The sequence below is a fragment of the Bubalus bubalis genome, chromosome 17, assembly GCF_019923935.1.
Source record: "Bubalus bubalis isolate 160015118507 breed Murrah chromosome 17, NDDB_SH_1, whole genome shotgun sequence".
In the NCBI taxonomy this organism is placed as follows: domain Eukaryota; kingdom Metazoa; phylum Chordata; class Mammalia; order Artiodactyla; family Bovidae; genus Bubalus; species Bubalus bubalis.
The window spans coordinates 65,509,833-65,531,729 of record NC_059173.1 but is presented as its reverse complement, the minus strand read 5'-3'; the positions used below and the strand labels follow the sequence as shown (position 1 = coordinate 65,531,729).

The window sequence follows — 21,897 nt, the reverse complement described above, 5'->3', positions numbered from 1 at the left end:
TATTAAAAAATACTTTGTGGGACACATGAAATGGCAGGCAATTTCTTTTCAAGCTTTTATCTGAACTTGTATTAGAAAGGTAATTATACATTGTTTCTATTTTGATGTGCATATCTAGAATTATTTCCTTCTTAATACCTGAAACCTGACATAATTTAAGGGTTAAGAGTAATCTATTCTAATAGAAACATGGTTGTTAATGGGCTTCTCCTCCGTATTAGTTTGTACTTCATGTTGTAATAGAAGACTCAAACTGGTTTAAATACAATAAAAAGGATTTATAGGCTCATTTATCTGGAGTCTAAAGGTAGGGGAAGTTATATAGTAACAGTAATATTAAAGACCAGTTTCTTTCTGTTGCTCTTGCCCTTCCTGTGATGTCAGGTTTAATCTGTTGCTGTTCCCCTCATGCTGGTAGAATGGTTGCCAGTGGTCCTTGGGGCCATATGTATTCTTGTTCAGGTCACTTGGGAGAGAGCACCTGTCCTAACATTCCCAACAAGAGTCCTGATTGGACCACTGAAGCAGTGCCAGTGGCCTTTGGAATGTGCTGGTTGGCTTAAGCAAACCATGGCCAACTGCTTTACCTAAGGATCCAGTCAGTTTCCTCTAAAATATTTGGGCTGTTTGGGGAGGGATGGATACACAAATAAAGATCTGGGTAAAACATTCAAAGTGTGAATGGATTCTGGAGAGGCAACGCGTAATGTCCGTTTTGGAGAAGGAAATGGCAACCCACTCCAGTGTCTTGCCTGGAGAATCCCGGGGACTGGGAAGCCTGTTGGGCTGCCGTCTATGGGGTCGCACAGAGTCGGACACGACTGAAGCGACTTAGCAGCAGCAGCAGCAGCAATGTCCGTTACTCTCCTTTACAAATGCTTAATAATAGAACAGGGTTTCCCTGGTGGCTCAGACCTAAAGAATCTGGTTATAATGCAGGAGACTCAGTTTTGCTCCCTGGGTTGGGAAGATCCCATGGAGAAGGGAATGGCTACCCACTGCAGTATTCTTGCCTGGAGAATTCCATGCACAGAGAAGCCAGGCGGGCTGAAGTCCATGGGTATCAAAGAATGGAACATGACCGAGCAACTGAATAGTAATGTTAATGATATTTGTGTAAAGAGAGAAAAAAAGTGCTATCTTAACCCCCTGTCGTGCTCTTGAGCAAGTTGTTCTAACCTTTGTGCCTTGTTCCCCCAGCTCTGCAATGGGGAAGCTATATTATAGCAGGAGTTAAATGAATAAATACTCACTCAGTTGTGCTCCACTGTTTGTGACCCCGTGAACTGCAGCCCCCCAGGCTCCTCTGCCCATGGGATTTTCCAGGCACGGATAGTGGAGTGGTTTGCCATTTCCTTCTCCAGGGGATCTTTCTGACCCAGGGATTGAACCTGAATCTCCTGCACTGCAGGTAGATTTCTTTTCTGACTGAGCTGCCAGGGAAACCCTTGTAAAACACTTAAAATAGTGTGTGGCACATTAAGTACAATGTTTGTAATTTTAGATATTAACCATCATATTCCACCTTTACCTTTCAGTTTTGTCATCGCCACTTTTAGAGGTGTGTGTGATTGCGTGCGTGCAAAGTTGCTTCAGTTGTGTCTGATTCTTTGTGACCCTATGTACTGCAGCCCACCAGGCCCCTCTGTCCATGGGATTCTTCAGGCAAGAATACTGGAGTGGGTTGCCATGACCTTCTCCAGGAGATCTTCCCAACCATCTCCTGCATTGGCAGGCAGTTTCTTTAGAGGTGACTTGATTTTTTTTTTTTAGAGGTGACTTGATTTTAAACATCTTTATTGAAGTATAATTTACATACCATACAATTCACTTGTTTTAAGTTATATAGTTCAGTGATTTTTGGTAGGTTTCCAGAGTTGTACAAGCATTACCACAATCTAATTTTAGAATATTTGCATCCTGTGTTCACGACATTTTATAGTTTTAGCTCTTATATTTAGCCCTATGATCTATTTTGAGTTAATTTTTGTATGATGTGGAAGAAATGTAAGATAAGGGTCTAAATTCATTTTTTTGTCTCACTGCCATTTGGTGAAAAGGCTGTTCTTGTTTTTTTTTTTTTTTAATAATTTATATTAATCTTATATCCTACACAGATACAGTTAAAATTTTGTATCTCATGCATTCTTATTAGATGTCCATAGGAAATTTAGAAAAACTGGCTGAAAGATAAACATTACTAATTTTCAAAAAGTAGAATTCTTTTATTTTGTGTGTGATTCAGTTATACATATGCACATATATTTTTGAAATTATTTCCATTGTAGGTTTTTACATGATACTGACTGTAGTTCCCTGTGCTGTATGGTAAACCTTTGTTGCTTGTTGCATATCTATTTTTTAAAGTTAGAAATCTTGCATTCTATTCATACTAAGTCGAACAAGTGGAATCAAGATGTCGATCCTTTCCCATTAAATTGCCTTGGCATCTTTGTCAAAAATCAGTTGATCATAACTGTAAGGATTTATCTGAACTCTTAATTTTTTTCCATTGTTCTAAAGGTCAGTTTTTACATTAGTACCAAACCATCTTGATTACTATAGCTTGTAGTAAGTTTTCAAAAATAGGACTGTATGTCCTTTTTGTTTTTCTTTTCTGAGATTGTTGGCTATTCTGGGTCCTTTATATTTCCATATGAGTTGTAGGATGAACTCAATCAATTTCTGTTAAAAAAAAAAAAAAAAGGAATGTATTTTGATTTATTTAGGTCTTCATTTCTTTCATCAATGTTTTGTATATGAGGAGATGAATTATTTTTGAATATATATATATATATATTTTGGTGCTGCTATTAAAATGCTCCTTTAGGTATCTTTGTGCATTGAAATTTCCAGCAGAGGAATAGTTTAAAGTATATGAACATTTATATAGCTCACAAGTAGATATTTTTAGCTTGTCTATTAATGTTAAAAATTAAGAGAGAGATGGGTGCATTTGTGCATTTTAATTGGAGAAGGCAATGGCACTCCACTCCAGTACTCTTGCCTGGAAGATCCCATGGACGGAGAAGCCTGGTAGGCTGCCGTCCATGGGGTTGCTAGGAGTCTGGCACGACTGAACGACTTCAGTTTCACTTTTCACTTTTATGCATTGGAGAAGGAAATGGCATCCCACTCCAGTGTTCTTGCCTGGAGAATCCCAGGGATGGGGGAGCCTGGTGGGCTGCTGTCTATGGGGTCGCACAGAGTCGGACACAACTGAAACGACTTAGCAGCAGCAGCAGGAGCAGCGCATTTTAATAACTTATAGTTTTTTAGAAATGATAAAATTTATAACTTAGGCCCCTGCAGATATATAGTCTTGTTTCTGTTTCGAATAGGTCCAGTTTGAACTGGGAAATCATTTGGGAACTGAAAAAGTCAGAGTGTTTTTTTGTTGTTTCATAGAAAGGGAAACTGAGTAAGCTTTTTGTTTCACATACTGACTTAGCTGAACTAATCAAATACATTTAATTTTTATATTATATATTACCTCTTTTAAATATAGCTTCATTAAAATATTTATAATGCTTTTTTATGTTTGCAAGAAGAATGTCCAGAATACATTTTGTTTTATAGGACTTATTTTAGATATAGAATAAATTATTTAACTTTGTACCTCCAGAACTTCTCACAGTGTTTCTTGGTACTTTAAAAGTGTGTGTTAAATGAAAGTGTCTTAATCTCATTATTAAATAAGTTGCAATCATTAGGAAGTCTAGTCTCTATTATTCTTTTCTGCAACAGGTAAAACCTTAGTGCGTATTTCTTTTGTTGTTGTTGTTCAGTTGCTCAGTCGTGTCTGACTCTTTGTGACCCCATGGATTGCAGCACGCCAGGCTTCCCTGTCCCTCACAATTTCCCTGAGTTTGATGAAACTCATGTCCATTGAATCGGTGATTCCATCCAACCATCTTATCCTCTGTCATCCCCTTCTTCTCCTGCCCTCTTTCCCAGCATCAGGGTCTTTTCCAGTAAGTCAGCCCTTCGCATCAGGTGGCCATAGTATTGAAGCTTCAGCTTCAGCATCAGTCCTGCCATTGAATATTCAGGACTGATTTCCTTTAGGATTGATTTCTTTTATTATTTTCTGACTGTTTCTTATGATGATACTTGTCAAGAAGCTTGCATTTTTCATTATATAATTTTGAGTTACCTCAGTATCTGTTTTACCCCTAAGAAGAAGAATTTCATTATTTTCAAAATAGTCTATTATAACTTGCTCTTAAAGTAGTTTTTTCCTTTTACTCTAGTATTATTTCTTTTTTTTTTTTTTTTTTCCAAGCCAAACTGTATCCAGCTTTATTAAAGATACTTTTCATAAACAATCATGGTATTTCAGGCAGGACATGGGCAGACAATCGTTAACAGTATACAACTTTCAAACTCCCTTTTTCAATGGACTACCAAAATCAGAAAGCCACTATAAAACCCAATGAAATCTTCATGTGATGCTCTGAACAGGGAAAGTTTAGAGTGAGGGTTGACATTTCACATTTAGCATGTTGTTTAACAACTTTTCACAAGCCGACCCTGACTTTCAGGAAATGGAAATGAAAATGGCAGAAGTATCACTCTGAGGAGCCACAGTCTAAAAAAAGGAACCGCTGCTCTTTTGAAGGACGCCATCTCAATGGTGACACTAGAAAGTCCAGATTGCCTGACATACTGGTCATCAATTTTGGGGGGGGGGCACGGGGTTCAGGTTCCAACAGGTCTCTGGGTTAGGGGAGTCAAGTCTGTGCTGAGGTGGAGAGGGAGAAGAGGACATAAAAACTAAAGTTTAGTTCCCCACACCACAAGGCCGTTTGTGCCAAGGTGGCTCATGTGTGTCAACATCAAGGAATCCCTCCTTCCTGGGAACCAAGAGGAAGTCTCTCAAAACTAGACGGGAAAGGTATTTTTCCCCCACGTCAATTCAGCTTCGGAGACATTCTGTTAGTGACGTGCCCTTCCCCCAAAAAACAACAATGAAGTGTTCTGTGTGCTAACAACATAGCTTAAAAAAAAAAAAAAGTAAAACAAAATTCTGCATTTTTATAAAACTTGATAAAAAATAGTATTTCAAACTGTACAGTCACCAGAAGTACACAGTTATCAAAAATGCACACACTTCACTTGGCATCTCCAGCACCTTCAGCTTTCTGTGCCTGGTCTGTTTTGGCATCTCCATTTTCTGCAGGGTTATTCCCATCCTTGCCAGCATCAGCTTTCCCCTTTTTCCCTTTGGGTACCTTCTCTCCCTTCTTTGCAGGGGCCTTTTTAGGCTTGGGCTCTGGCTTTGGAGGAGCAGGTTTAGCAGATAATCTTGCAGATCTTCTCTGTGGTTCGTCCTTCACCTTGGCTTTATCTCCTTTAGCATCCCCATCAGCCTTTCTCTTGGGCATGGTGGCTGCGGCGGCGGGACGTAGGCGCTGGACACGGGGATGCAGTGGCGCGCGGGCTTTAAGTCGATCCAGGGGTCGCTCTCGCCTCTTCTTCTCTAGTATTATTTCTATTAGATCTCACCTAACAGAATGTGTAGTCAGACACCTACCTCTGAGTAAATTTCCAGTGAGTCTTTGGCTTAGAAGCTATTGGGAAAAGATATGAAATAAAAAACAAAAGGAAATGGTACAAAGAAAAACACTGCTGAGAGTACACAAATTGTTTTTAATTGACTAATTTCATAAAACGCTTTGAGTTTTAGATTTTAAAACATTTTTTTGATATGTGTAAATCTGTTTTGATTCTTCAAAAGATCTAATTGGATTTGTCCCAGAATAATATGTGATTGAGATGTGCTTTGTAAAGTAGAGAATTTCTTGTTGTTGGAGGTTTTAGAAGATTGCATATTGGGGATATTATAGAGTAGATTCTTACTTTGGTTAAGAGATTAGACACCACGTTATGTGACTATCTCGTGTTCTTGCTCTGAGTTTTGTTGTCTCTATTAACACCTGGGTTTTTGCATTTACTTCTTAGACGTCTCTTGACCAGACTAAGTAATTTGTGTTCTATAAAAATTAGTTTTAGAGGAAAGGGGCTGCATTTTCTCTATAGATTCTTACAGAAAGATGAAGAACTGAGGTCTCAATTAACTGCGTTCTGTTAGAGATAAATCTATGGCTTGAGAACTGAGAAAGATTTTCTCCCTGCCTAATAAGATCTTTGTTCATGAATAATGACTTTAGTGTAGTACTTTTATTTATAAACTACACTAAATCTCTTAAAGCTATGGCTTCTGATGAAGTATTTAGCTTTGTTGTTTCTAATGAAAATATTTTTCTCATAAAGTAATATAAATATATTATCTCAAGTTCTATATATAGTACCTAATTGAATCCAGTCTTTATCATATTTGGGCTTTAATATCTTGAATAAAAATAATCATTATATCTTAGAGCTTATAAATACACACATACATACGTAAAACTTTTTACACAGCACATTTTTTTTGAAAGTGTGGGTTTGATGTTAGTACATGAAACTTAAGTCAGTCCTGGTAGTAAAATGATAATTAATCAATTTCAAATGGGATATCATATCTTTTCTAGAAACAGAGTAGGCACCAGTGAGGCTCTCTGGTATCTAAAATGGAGAAAATACTAATTATTAAAGAAAATTATATAAAGATATTAGAAAGTTATTATTAACATTATCATCAACCTGTTTTCTTAGATAATAAAATTGTGAAATTAATAGATATCGTTTTTTATCATTACTGAAACTCTGACCCCAAGTATAGCTTTCTTCATGAATTCATTGTTTTAAATCAGGGGGGAATGTCTTTTCAAATCTTCATCTGTACTTACAGATGTTCAGATACTTAATACTGTGGGAAAAGTGTTGGTACAGCATGGGTTTGAACTGTGTGGATCCACTTACATGTGGGCTTTTTTCAATAGTAAGTACTATAGTACTCCATGATCCACGCTGGTTGATCCAAGGATGTAGAGGAACCTCATATAGGAAGGGCTGACTTCACGTTATATGTGAATTTTGAACTGCATGGAGGGTTGGCCCCCCTCCCAATCCTCGCATTGTTCAAGGGTCAACTGTAGTTCTTGTAATCATTAAACCAAGCACTATTTGCATTAGAGGAAAGTAGTTCTGTAAATTTTCATGTTTTCTTAAGATTTTTATTGTATTGGAAAGGATTTCTCTTTCTTTTGGAAGAAACTACATATGAACCAACGTCACTTCCACACTGTAGCTGCATGTTCTGCTGTTTAACGACCCTGTAGGAGGTGGTTCAAGGCGAAGGTCTAAGTTACAGCAGGTTGGACTGTGCTCTTGTAATACTCACTTTATAAAGGATGAAACAGAGGGTAAGTAGCTTGCTTACATCACTGGGCAAGTAATACTGCTGAGATTCAAACTCAGGGAGTCTACAACCTGAGCTCTAAACAGTAACCCATATATAGTGTATGGCTGCAGAGAACCTTAAATGTGAAATAGTGACTTTCATCTTTCAATAGGCATCTTTCAGTCAAGTAATTGAATAGTATCTGTTTAATCAGATTGTTTAAAACATGCCTAACATAGTCAAGATTTCACTTGTGGCATTTAGGGTTTGTTTGTTTTTCCCCTTTAAATCTAAAATGTGTATTAGGAAAGGGGAAGTTTTTAAGGAATGTGATATTAAAATTGAATGGAATTAATGACATAGTTTGCTTCCCTGGTGGCTCAGATGGAAAGAATCTGCCCACAATGTGGGAGACCTGGGTTTGATCCCTGGGTCGGGAAGATCCCTTGGAGAAGGAAATGGCAACCCAGTACAGTACACTTGCCTGGAAAAATTCCATGAACGGAGGAGCCTGATGAGCTACACTCCATGGGGTTGCAAAGAATCAGACACGACTGAGTGACTTCATAGTTAGGCGCCTTCACGGTGGCTTAGCAATAAAGAATCCCCGTACAAAACAGGAGATGCGGGTTCGATCTCAGGGTCAGAAAGATCTCCTGGAGAAGGAAATGGCAACCCAACCCAGTATTCTTGCTTGGGAAATCCCACGGATAGAGGAGACTAGTGGGCTACAGTCCACAGGGTCACATAAGAGTAGGACACGACTTAGCAACTAAACAACAACAAAGCAAAATACTGGAGTCTTACTCCACAGTCCATATGTAGCTAGGTAAGCCTGCAAATTGAAATGACCTTGAATACTGATCTATAAAAAAGTGACGTTTTTAATCATCTTTTTTGTCTTATATACTGACCACATTGAGGATGTAATAGGAAGTTCATTTCAGTTCAGTTCTGTTGCTCAGTCGTGTCTGACGCTTTGTGCCCCCATGGACTGCAGCACGCCAGGCTTCCCTATCCATCGCCAACTCCTGGAGTTTACTCAAACTCATGCCCATTGATTCGGTGATGCCATCCAGCCATCTCATCCTCTGTCATCCCCTTCTCCTCCTGCCTTCTATCTTTCCCAGCGTCAGGGTCTTTTCCAGTGAGTCAGTTCTTTGCACCAGGTGGCCAAAGTATTGGAGTTTCAGCTTCAGCATCAGTCCTTCCAATGGATATTTAGGACTGATTTCCTTTAGGATGGACTGGTTGGATCTCCTTGCTGTACAAGGGACTCTCAAGAGTCTTCTCCAACACCACAGTTCAAAAGCATCAATTCTTCGGCGCTCAGCCTTCTTCACAGTCCAACTCTCACATCCATACATGACCACAGGAAAAACCATAGCTTTGACTAGACAGACCTTTGTTGGCAAAGTAATGTGTCTGTTTTTTAATATGCTGTCTAGGTTGGTCATAGCTTTTCTTTCACGGAGCAAGCATCTTTTAATTTCATGGCTGCAGTCATGATCTGCAGTGATTTTGGAGCCCCCAAAATAAAGTCTGTCACTGGTTCCATTGTTTCCCCGTCTGTTTGCCATGAAGTGATGGGACTGGATGCCATGATCTTAGTTTTCTGAATGTTGAGTTTTAAGCCAGCTTTTTCATTCTCCTCTTTCACCTTCATCAAGAGGCTCTTTAGTCCTTCTTCACTTTCTGCCATAAGGATGGTGTCCTCTGTGTATCTGAGGTTATTAATATTTCTGCCGGCAATCCTGATTCCAGCTTGTGCTTCATCCAGCCTGGCATTTTGCATGATGTACTCTGCATATAAGTTAAATAAGCAGGGTGACAATATACGGACTTGACGTACTCCTTTTCCTATTTGGAACCAGTCTGTTGTTCCATATCCAGTTCTGACTGTTGCTTCCTGACCTGCATACAGATTTCTCAGGAGGCAGGTCAGGTGGTCTGGTATTCCCATCTCTTTCAGAATTTTCCCCAGTTTATTGTGATTCACACAGTCAAAGGCTTTGGCATAGTCAAGAAAGCAGAAGTAGATGTTTTTCTGGAACTCTCTTGCTTTTTCCATGATCCAACAGATGTTGGCAATTTGATCTCTGGTTCTTCTGCCTTTTCTAAATCCAACTTGAACATCTGGAAGATCTTGGTTCACATACTGTTGAAGCCTGGCTTGGAGAATTTTGAGCATTACTACTAGCGTGTGAGATGAGTGCAATTGTGCAGTGTTTGAGCATTCTTTGGTATTGCCTTTCTTTGGGATTGGAATGAAAACTGACCTTTTCCAGCCCTGTAGCCACTGCTGAGTTTTCCAAATTAGCTGGCATATTGAGTGCAGCACTTTCACAGCATCATTTCGAGGATTTGAAATAGCTCAACTGGAATTCCATCACCTCCACTAGCTTTGTTCGTAGTGATGCTTCCTAAGGCCCACTTGACTTTGTATTCCAGGATGTCTGGCTCTAGGTGAGTGATCACACCATCCTGGTTATCTGGGTCAGCAGATCCTTTTTCTGTAGTTGTTCTGTGTATTCTTGCCACCTCTTCTTAATATCTCTGCTGCTTTTAGGTCCATACCATTTCTGTCCTTTATTGTGCCCATTTGTGCAAGGATGATGCTTATTAATCAGTTATGTGTGTGTGCGCTCCATGTGCCCTGTTGTATCTGACTCTTTGTGACTCCATGGACTGAAGCCTGTGAGGCTCCTCTCTGCATGGAATTTTTCAGGCAAATACTAGAGTAGGTTGCCATTTCCTACTCCAGGGGATCTTCCCAACTGAGGGATTGAATTCCCCTTCTGGAGTCTCCTGTGTTGGCCAGGGTTTTTTTTTTTTTTTTTTAACCACTGTGCCACCTGGAAAGCCCTATTAATCGGTTACAGGAGAGAATACCAATTATTGTCTTTCCTATTGTGAAGATGTATTAATGGTCCTCTACCCAGGGATGGGGGAGCCTGGTGGGCTGCCGTCTGTAGGGTCGCACAGAGTCAGACATGACTGAAGCGACTTAGCAGCAGCAGCAGCAGCAGTATTCAAATAATCTTTACTGGAAGTTGATTTGCTTCCCTGGTATATTTACTGAATAAAGTTACCAAATTTATAGGGCAGGTTATTTATTTATTTATTTTTTTTTTACAGATTAGAGTGTGAATTTAACTGGAGTTTAGATTTAAATTTTCAAGTAAGATATCAAAGAATCAACTTGAATAAGATTTTAATGTGAAACATTTTTACATATTGCTATTTTGACTAGACTTATTGCTATTTTGACTAAACTTATGATTTCATAATATGACACTGCTCTTGTGAAACAAGTAAATATCTATTTCCAGTGGGACTGATCCATTCATTCATTGAGTGAGTATTTATAGGGCAGAAATAGTGTGCCAGGTACGGTATTGGGAACAGAAAATGAACAAGACAAATATAGACCTCGTCTTTATGGAGCTTAAAGTCTAAGTTCTTTATCCTCTATGTACCCCATTTCTTCAACTGTTCTTATATCCTTCACTTTGTTTTGATTTATTTTCTGATATTTCACAAGTACAGTCTGCTCTTATTCCTATGTGTTGATTCTCTGAGCATGTTAATTATCTTTGTGATTTTTATATATTAACCATATTGATCACATTAATCAGAGAGGATGATGATGTCTGTCCTATATTTTTCACAGGGAATTCTTTTATCTTACCTGTCTAAGCCACCTAGAGGGATAATCTCATGCCAGGAGGCAAGTGAAATACAATGTGATATTTGCTTCTTTTACTATATTATCACCTTATCTGGAATGAAGTGTCATGTGGATGAATTATTAATATACTTTTACCAATACATTTCTATTTTGATATTTTCCACTAGGACTAAATTTGAAATGTTTTTTCAAATTTTTTCTGTTTGAACAGAGTATATTGACTGTTACTGGAACTTTAATAACCTTGCATCATTAATATGAATGCTTGTCCTTGAGATACTGGGTATCTATAATCCTTTCCCTCTTCTGCATCTCTGGCACTACCCTAGTCCAGGTGCTCATCATTTTTTGCCTGCATAGCTACAAAAATTGTCTGTTCTGTTTCTCTATTGTTTTCTCCTTTCAAAAACTCTCAACTGCTGGTGTGTTCATCTAGAGGGCAAATCTGACCTTTGGTTTTCCTTCCGAAATCATTCTGTAGTTTTTTCATTCTCTTTTGGACACAGGTGGTTTGAACCTGAATCCTGTTTACTCTATTATACTATGTGACTATTAATTTAAGTTGGGTGTTCATACTAAAGTCGTAGAAAATGGCCAGTTAATTAAATTTCTCAAGAATTGTGTTTATTGAAAAAGTAGCTCATGATAATCGGAAACATTGAAAAGAATGATAAGCTTTGAGAAAATGAAGCATCTTAAAACTTTATCCTTGATTTAACAGTGCATACTTCATTTGATTTTGATCATTAGTTTCCCTGTGTGTCAAATGGTATATAGTAACTTGTATTTGTTTAAGATATCCACCAATCAGTTTTCTTTCTATTCTTTCTCATAACCAGGAGAAAAATGAAATGACCAGTTCTTTAATATTTAGGGAATCATACATCTAATTTGTGGTTAATAAATATTCTTAATTTGTATTGTGTTTTGTTCATGACTTTTTTAATTAGTACCTTAGTCTGAGGGCAATAGTATGAAAGAAAAGAAAAATAGTAATTTTTTTACTTGTTAGTATCTTGAAAAGATTTGGAAAAAGTTTAGCATTAAATCAGATAGTTAAAATGAAAAACTTTGGCATATGTTTGGGAGTTTAATTTATTCTAAATTCTCATTACTATGGAATGTAATGTTGACTTACAAAATTTTTGAATACTTAGAGGATGTCCTAATTAATAATTTTTATTAATACCTGAGTTTGAAAAGTCTCCTACTTTGAAATGACAATTTTAAGTTGTTTTTTTTTTTCTCTCTGTTGATCCTTATTGTCTCTGATACTTATCTTCTGAATCACTTGGGGATACTTTTGCATTTTCCTTCTTCTCTACCTTGCTCACACCAGACTTAGATTTCTTTTTTTTTTTTTTAAACCACTGAGACTGCTCAAGAGTCTTCCCACTTCATTAAAAACAGTGTTTTTTTCTTCCCTTCTGAACTTAGGTGGAGTTTTCTGGAGCTCTGCTCTGGCTGCTATATGTGATGCTAAAATGGGAAAGACAAAATGACTATTTGCATTATCTACATCTATCAGATAATAGCTAGTATTTGTTGAGTGGGTTTGAGATCTCCTAGTAGATTCTACTGTTCTGGTAAAGTAGTTATAGCCCATTCTGTTTAGTCCTGTTTAGTCCATTCTGGTCCCTTTCCTCTTGTTTTGCTCTCTGCCTAGAATGGTCTCCTTTCAGTTATCTAATTATACATATCAACAAACAATATAATATAAATATAAATTTTTTGTATATTGAACTTGTGTTTTTTTATATTCATTTTTTGATAGTTTCTTTTCCTTAGTCATATGTCTTATATTTTTATTTTCTTAAACATTAATATTTTAATATTGTATATCTAATCATTTTTATTTTTTTCAGTGTTTGGAGTTGTTTCTTGGGAGTTTGTCTTCTTCATTATTTAACGATGAGTGTGTTTTATGGATTTTTATTTGTGTATGTAGTTTGAGTTTTGGTTTGCAGTGTGCTCCTACAGGTAGTGTTGGTGTTTGCTTCTGTCATGCTCCAGTGTCTTCAACTCAGAATATCTTGAAACTAAGAATATCTTGTGAGTTTTGTTAGATCTCACATCTAGTATGAGTTTGGAGTGAGAGGAGGGAGACTTCTCTTTTTTTCTTCTACCCAGGTTGAGGCAGGCAGATAGTCCAGTGTTCCTGTGATGAGTTGACAGGGTTGCTTTTCAGATTCCCCATCTTGTTTAGGCCCCACGCTCTTTGTCCTTTTCACTTCTAGCAGTCCCTGTAGACCCAGTTTCTCCACCGCTAGAGGTTGGTGGGTGCTCCCAGGCTAGATACTGCCTCAGTGCTCACTGAGAATTAGTTGTTTTTTCCCTCCAGATATTTTCCTTGGTTCCTTTCTAGCTCAACCATTCATGAAAAAAAAAAATTTTTTTTTTTTTGTTTAACATTTCAGCATTTTAAGAAATTCTGAACGAGTGTGTTTCTGGACATCTAAGTCTTCTGTATTACCAGAAATGGGTTTTATTTCTTCCTCCAGTTATCTGTATGAGCCTCTCCTTCATTCCCTTAAGGTCTCTGTTTAGACGTTACTTTATTAGAGATCCTTTACCTATTGCCGGGCTTCCCTGGTGGCTCAGATGGTAAAGCGTCTGCCTGCATTGCAGGAGACCCAGGTTCAATTCCTGGGTTGGGAAGATCCCCTGGAGAAGGCAATGGCAATCCACTCCAGCACTCTTGCCTGGAAAATCCCATGGACAGAGGAGCCTGATAGGCTACAAGGCCACAGTCCATGGGGTCGCAGAGTCGGACACGACTGAGTGACTTCACTTTCACTTTACCTATTGCCAGTTGGGTACCATCATCGTCAACTCTACCTGCTGTATCCTGCTTTATCTTTATAGCATTTATCTCCATTAGATATTTGTTTATTTTGTGTTTGTTTATATTAGAAAATAAGCTCCATTTGTAAGTTTACCACGTTATCGTCATTGCTTAAAATAATGCCTGATACATATTTGGTGCTTAGTATTAATAAACAGGGGCTTTGCTGGTGGCTCAGGTGGTAAAGAATCTGCTTGCAATGCAAGAGACCGGGGTTTGATCTCTGGGTCAGGAAGCTCCTTTGGAGATGGAAATGGCAACCTGCTCCAGTGTTCTTGCCTAGAGAATTCCATGGAATAAGTGTGCTTAATGCTGTAAACGGATTCTCTCTTTTAATCCTCATTTTAACCCTGTGAGGTAGGTGATATTACCATCTCCATTTTAAAGATGTGAGGCGTCTTAGCTTTGCAGAGTTAAGTAAGTTGTCCAGGTCACACAGTAAATGGCAGAGGAAGTCGAAGTTGAACCCCAGGCTGTTTGGCTTCAGATTGACCTGTTCTAATCACTGTACTTTGGTGGTGGTAGTGATGTTGCTTCTTTAGATGGTTTGTATGACACTGGTATAATTCTAGATTTCAGCTCTGCTTTGTGTCCCATTGTTTCTTTGGGAAAATACAGTCTCTATTTCAAATAATTGGTTTTTAGATACAAGTTTGGACCTTAATAGGTAACTTGGAAAGATTATGCAGTGCAGTGGTCTCCCCTTACTTTAAGGATTACTTTCTAAGACCCCACTGGATACCTGAAGCCGTAGATAGTACCGAACCCTGTATACACTTTTTTTTCTTCTACACATGCATACCTGTGCTGTGCTTTAATTTATAAATTGGACGCAGTAGGAGGTCATCAGCAATGGCGTGATGAGGTAGGGCAGTCACAGCAGTGCGCTGCGCTCAGTGTTAGGTGGATGTGCTCTCTCGCCCTCGCAGGATATCCTGTCACAGGCAGAGCTCGTTCTGCTGCACTTCATAGGCCCTGCGTTTTTTAGAAATTGAAGGTTTGTGACAACCTCTCATTGAGCAACTCTGTCAGTGCCTTTTTTCAAATAGCATTTGCTCTGTTCATGTCTTTCTGTCATATTTTGGTAATTTTCACAATATTGCAAACTTTTTCATCATTTTTATGGTGATCTGTGACCTCTGATCTTTTATGTTACCACTGAAGTTGTTTTGGCATGTTTTAGCAACCAAGTATTTTTAAATTAAGGTGTGTACATTTCTTTTTTTTAGACATAATGCTGTTGCACACTTAACAAACTATGGTATATTGTAAGCATAACTTTTAATGGACGGAGGAGCCTGGTGGGCTACAGTTACAGAGTCGGACATGACTGAGGGGGTCGCAGAGAATCAGACATGACTGAGCGACTGAACAGCAACAACAGAAACAAAACTTCTATATCCACAGAAACCAAAAATTTCTTGTGACTCACTTTATTGAAATTTTCACTTTATTGTGGTGGTCTGGAACTGAATCTACACTATCTCCCAATTTTGCTTGTACGAGTTTAAAGCCTTTTCCATCTTCAGTTCAATTCAGTTGCTTAGTCATGTCCGACTCTTTGCGACCCCATGAATCACAGCACACCAGGCTTCCCTGTCCATCACCAACTCCTGGACTCACCAAACTCATGTCCATCGAGTTGGTGATGCCATCCAGCCATCTCATCCTCTGTCGTCCCCTTCTCCTCCTGCCCCCAATCCCTCCCAGCATCAGGGTCTTTTCCAATGAATCAACTCTTCGCATGAGGTGGCCAAAATATTGGAGTTTCAGCTTCAGCATCATTCCTTCCAATGAACACCCAGGACTGATCTCCTTTAGGATGGACTGGCTGGATCTCCTTGCAGTCCAAGGGACTCTCAAGAGTCTTCTCCAACACCACACTTCAAAAGCATCAATTCATCGGCACTCAGCTTTCTTCACAGTCCAACTCTCATATCCATACATGACCACTGGAAAAACCATAGCCTTGACTAGATGGACCTTTGTTGGCAAAGTAATATCTCTGCTTTTCAATATGCTCTCTAGGTTGGTCATAACTTTCCTTCCAAGGAGTAAGCGTCTTTTAATTTCATGGCTGCAGTCACCATCTGCAGTGATTTTGGAGCCCAAAAAAATAAAGTCTGACACTGTTTCCACTATTTCCCCATCTATTTGCCATGAAGGGATGGGACCGGATGCCATGATCTTAGCTTTCTGAATGTTGAGCTTTAAGCCAACTTTTTCACTCTCTTTCACTTTCATCAAGAGGCTTTTTAGTTCCTCTTCACTTTCTGCCATAAGGGTGGTGTCATCTGCATATCTGAGGTTATTGATATTTCTCCTGGCAATCTTGATTCCAGCTTGTGCTGCTTCCAGCCCAGTCTTTCTCATGATGTCCTCTGCATATAAGTTCAATAAGCAGGGTGACAATATACAGCCTTGACGTACTCCTTTTCCTATTTGGAACCAGTCTGTTGTTCCATGTCCGGTTCTAACTGTTGCTTCCTGACCTGCGTATAGGTTTCTCAAGAGGCAGGTTAGGTAGTCTGGTATTCCTGTCTCTTTCAGAATTTCCCACAGTTTATTGTGATCCACACAGTCAAAGGCTTTGGCATAGTCAATAAAGCAGAAATAGATGTTTTTCTGGAACTGTCTTGCTTTTTTTGATGATCCAGCAGATGTTGGCAATTTGATCTCTGGTTTCTCTGCCTTTTCTAAAACCAGCTTGAATATCTGGAAGTTCACGGTTCACATACTGCTGAAGCCTGGCCTGGAGAATTTTGAGCATCACTTTACTAGCATGTGAGATGAGTGCAATTGTATGGTGGTTTGAGCATTCTTTGGCATTGCCTTTCTTTGGGATTGGAATGGAAACTGACCTTTTCCATCTTAATGAAACACTAATAATGTACTGTGTGATCATAACTTCTGCAGTTTGAGGTTTGATTGGAACAGAAGCATAGCTTTCTCTTCCTTCTTTGCAATTTCATGGATAGAAGATTTCCTTCTTACCATAGGTCCTAGCAACCTCAGCGTATGATTTTTTTCTTTCCTTATTAAGTCAACTTAATAAGTAATAAGTTGAGGATTTTCAACTTTTTGCTTAAAATAAGCACTTTATGGCTTCTCTTTGGAATATCCAAATTGCCAGGATCACTGCTCTTGCGCTTGGGGCCATTATTAAGTGAAATAAAGGTCACTTGAACGCAAGCACTGTTAACATTGACAGTTGACCTGGTAACCTTGCTGGCTGCTAAGAGACTAAATGGTGGGATATGCTGGACACAGACATGATTTGTGTCCTGAGTGGGATGGAGTGAGAGGGCTTGAGATTTCATCACTCTATTCAGAATGGTATGTAGCTTATGAATTGTTTATTTCTGGACTTTTCCATTTAATATTTTTGGACCACGGTTGACCTAAGGTAACTGAAACTGTGGAAAGTGAAACCATGGTCAAAGGGGAACTACTATATTTAAATCTGATAAGATTTTCTTTTTCTACTTTCATTTCTTTCAATGAAAACAATTTTTTTTTTTTTAGTTTTAAAATAATTGTTAGTCTGCTGTCTCTTAAGTCCTTGTGACGAGTCTGGTGAGGTTATGCTGTGTTGCCTTTATTTCCTACAGTTATTTTATAAAGTTGTTAAACATATAATTTGTAATAATCCATTTTATTTAAAGAAGGCATGCAAGTAAACTAGTTAGTAGATAGGAAAAGAGAAGCCTGGTGGTTCCCTCCTAAGATTATCAAACCTGCATTTCCTTTTGCAGTCCTCTTTAATGCTGTCATTTTCGCTTGACCAGAAACTTGACCTTAACCTTGACTTTCCTTCCTTCATTATTCCTGCAACTGGTCTGACGCCAAATCTCTCTTAATCCCAAGTTCAGTCATCTCTTGCTGGGATCATCGTGAAGCCTTTCAGAGCTGTCCTTCCCCTCTGCTGTGCCGTCCCACAGAGTGGTCTAAGGCCTCAGCTCCTCCTGCACTTTCTTTCCTCTTTCCTCATGTTCACTCCATATACCATACTCAGGCTGCACTGAGCTTTTTCTTATTCCTCTAATGGGTCTTGCCTTTACAACCTTGTGCTGCTTTTTCAGCTCTTCTCTCCACTTCCATCTTTTCTTCCTTATCTGCCTCTCATAGTTATGCTTATTATACCTTAAGACATAACTTAGATACAATCTTTCTAAGAATCTCTGCCCAACTCTGAGACAGATACTGTTCTCCTTCCATTCCACCACAGAATATTTTTTATAACTTACAGCGTTTCCTTAATTCCATTATGCTACTAAGTCAATTCAGTCGTGTCCGACTCTGTGCGACCCCATAGACGGCAGCCCACCAGACTCCCCCATCCCTGGGATTCTCCAGGCAAGAAATGTTTACATAGTTCTGCCACTAGACCATGAGCTTGAAGGCAGAGATTATAACCTTAATATCTTCTTTTTTAGTCACGTTTATTAAGATATATATATAATAAAATTTGTTGCTTTTAGATGTAGAGTTTGATGTTTGTTGTTCTGTAACCATTATCATAGTTGAGATTATTTCTGTCTCCCCAGAAAGGTCTCTTACGCCCCTGACTGCAGCAGGCCGTTCTGCCCATTCTCAGTCCAACAAACACTGACCTAATTTCTGTCCCTGTCATTTTGTCTTTTCCAGAATGTCAAAATAAAATCATGCAGTAGGTAGCCTTTTGTGACAGCTTTCCATGCTTGTTGTTGAGTTGCTAAGTTGTGTCCGACTTTGTGACCCCATGGACCATAACCCACGAGGCTCCTCTGTCCATGAAATTCTCCAGGCAAGAATACAGAAGTTGGTTGCCATTTTCTTCTCCAGGAGATCTTCGCAACCCAGGGATTGAACCCACGTCTCCTGCATTGGTGGGCAGATTCTTTACCGCTTAGCCTCAGGGAAGCCCTCTCATACTGAGTGAGCTGCATCTGAGCCTTTCATGCTTTTGCGTGTTCCCCTTATCGCTGAGTTGTATTCGTTTGTATGCATGCGCCACAGTTTGTTTACGGGGTTGCCACGTGGTTTCCATTGGCCATTAGGACTAAAGCTGCCGCCAGACATTTTTGTATAAGGCTGTGTGGACTTGTTTTCCTTTTTCCTGGATAAATAACTAAGAGTACGCTTGCTGGCTCATAGAATAAATGCGTTGTAAATTGATAAGAAATTGCCAAATGGTTTTCCAAAGTAGCTGTACTATTTTGCCTTCTTATCAGTAATGTTGAGTTTTAGTTTTCCATTCTTGACAATACTTGGTTTTGTCACTGTTTTTACTTTTAGTCATTCTGGTAAGTTTGTTGTGGTTCATTTTTTAAAACTTGTAATACTTAATAACATAGCTTCTGGCATATTCAAGATGGGATAACAAAATATTTTCTTTGATCAGGCAAATGCATTACAGTTTATGCTACTGTTCATCTTAAGCTGCATCACTGTAAGCCAAATCATTTTAAAGATAAAGTAATTTGACCTCAGTTCATTTCAGTTGCTCAGTCATGTTGACTCTTTGTGACTCCTTGGACTGCAGCACGCCAGGCTTCGCTGTCCATCAACAGCTCCCAGAGCTTGCTCAAACTCCTGTCCATTGAGTCTGTGATGCCATCCAGCCATCTCATCCTCTGCCCTCCCCTTCTCCTCCTGCCTTCAGTCTTTCCCAGCATCAGGGTCTTTTCCAGTGAGTCAGCTCTTTGCATCATATGGCCAGAGTATTGGAGCTTTAGCTTCAGTCCTTCCAATGAATATTCAGGACTGATTTCCTTTATGATTGACTGGCTTGATATCCTTGCAGTCCAAGGGATTCTCAAGAGTCTTCTCCAACACCACAGTTCAAAAGCATCAATTCTTCAGCACTCAGCTTTCTTTATAGTCCAGCTCTCACATCCATATGTGACATCTGGAAAAATCAGAACTTTGTCGGCAAAATAATGTCTCTGCTTTTTAATATGATGTCTAGGTTGATCATAGCTTTTCTTCCAAGGAGCAAGGGTCTTTTAATTTCATGGCTGCAGTCACCATCTGCACTGATTTTGGAGCCCAAAAAATAAAGTCTGTCACTGTTTCCATCGGAGAAGTCAGTGGCATCCCACTCCAGTACTGTTGCCCGGAAAATCCCATGGATGGAGTAGCCTGGTAGCCTGCAGTCCATGGGGTCGCTAAGAGTCAGACACTACTGAGCGATTTCACTTTCACTTTCCACTTTCCTGCATTGGAGAAGGAAATGGCAACCCACTCCAGTGTTTTTGCCTGGAGAATCCCATGGATGGAGAAGCCTGATGGGCTGCAGTCCATGGGGTCGCACAGATTCAGACACGACTGAAGTGACTTAGCAGCAGCAACAGCAGCAGCAGCAGCAACTGTTTCCGTGTTTCTGCATCTATTTGCCACGAGGTGATGGGACCAGTTGCCATGATCTTAGTTTTTTGAATGATGAGTTTTAAGCCAACTTTTTCACTCTCCTCTTTCTTTCACTTTCATCAAGAGGGTCTTCAGTTCCTCTTTACTTTCTACCTTAAGGGTGGTGTCATCTGTGTATCTGAGGTTACTGATATTTCTCCTGGCAATCTTGATTGCAGCTTGTGCTTCAGCCACCTCAGCATTTCGTGTGATGTACTCTGCATATAAGTTAAATAAGCAGGTTGAGAATGTACAGTCTTGATCTACTCCTTTCTCAGTTTGTAACTAGTCTGTGATTTGAATTAAGACATAAGAATAAGAATCATACTTCAACTATTTCTGTGGTTGAATTGTTCACTGCCAGTTTTAACATATGTAATCAAAAATAATTAAAAACCACCAAAATTCATTGGTAATACTGTTTAGTCAACTCTTGTGGGGTGTGAATTTAGTCAGTTAATTACTTAAAATAGACTGATTTTTCCCTTTTACCCACTGTCCTTGAGATGATTGCCTTTTGATTTCTCATTTCTGTTTGCTGACAAGTTCTCTCCGTCTTTCTTTTCAAGATTTTTTTTTTTTTTGATGTGGACAATTTTTAAAGTCTTTTGTTGAGTTTGTTACAATATTTTGTTTTTTGGCCACAAGGCATGTGGGATCTTAACTCCCAGGGATCAGACCTGTACCTGCTGCATTGGAAGGCAAAGTCCTGAACACCGAACCACAGGGAAGTCCCTCTCGCCTTCTTCCTTTTTTAACCTTTTACTTTGTGCTGGGGCACAGCTGACCGACAGTACTGCAGTGGTGTCAGGTGGGCAGGGAGGGGCTCAGCCGCACACATACATGTGCCCGTTCTCTCGCCCCTCTCCCCTTCTTAATCACCTTTAATGTATTGTTTTGTTCTGAACTAGAGGCAGCAACAACAGAGGCACGCTTAAGAGATATTGCACGTGCAATTCTAGACTTCATAGTAAAGTGAGTCGCAGAAATTGTTTGGTTTTCCAGTACATAAGAAAGTTATATTTATATTGTATTCTGTTAGGTGTGCATACTATTATGCCTAAAATTAAAATGGACATACCTTAATTTAAAAATGCTTTATTGCTAAAATATGCCCAAACAGTTGCAATAGTATCACCAAAGATCACTGATCACAGATCCCTGTAGTAAATATGATGATGATGAGATACCTAGAAGGGTTTCTGACCCTAGCAGAGTGTTGGTTTTTCTTCTGGCTGCGCCCCACAGTGTGTGGGATCTTAGTTCTCTGACCAGGATCCGGCCCATGTGCCCTGCAGTGGCGGCACGGAGTCCCAGCCATCGGACCACAGGGGAATTTTCCTGAGAAGAGTCTTCTGAACTTTGAATGGCTTGGGTGAATGGCTGCCATGAGGGTGATTCCTGCTGGGCACCAGCGATGGCAGAAGCATCAAACAGGACAGCTCCATTTTTGGAAATGGCACCCAGAAGCAGAGATCGAGGAGCAGTTATTTGGAAGGAATTTAAGTTCCTGAGTGATCATGAAGAGAGAGTTGCCCTGCTAACTTCACCTTTTACATTGTGAGAGGCAAGAGAAATAAACTTTTTTGTTCATTAGACAATTGCAAAAAAAAAAAAAGTAATAAGAAATTTTCAATATTGTGAGAATTTACCAAAACGTGGCACAGAGACATGAGCAAACAC

The 21,897-nt window shown here is 39.3% G+C and overlaps 2 protein-coding genes across 7 annotated transcripts in view; one reads left to right on the top strand and one right to left on the bottom strand.

Annotated features, from left to right (window-relative positions):
- The window catches only part of LRBA (LPS responsive beige-like anchor protein), a 747,585-nt gene that overhangs the window by 5,602 nt on the left and 720,086 nt on the right, over positions 1-21,897 (top strand). The gene's annotated exons all lie outside the window — the stretch shown is intronic.
- Positions 4,287-5,499, bottom strand: LOC123465044 (non-histone chromosomal protein HMG-17-like). The gene has a single exon (XM_045163173.1). The coding sequence runs from the start codon at positions 5,385-5,387 to the stop codon at positions 5,115-5,117; it is 273 nt and encodes a 90-aa protein (XP_045019108.1). The 5' UTR covers positions 5,388-5,499; the 3' UTR covers positions 4,287-5,114.

Excerpts from the sequence above, each read along its gene's own strand:
- LOC123465044 (XM_045163173.1), bottom strand. The coding sequence starts at position 5,387 with ATGCCCAAGAGAAAGGCTGATGGGGATGCTAAAGGAGATAAAGCCAAG.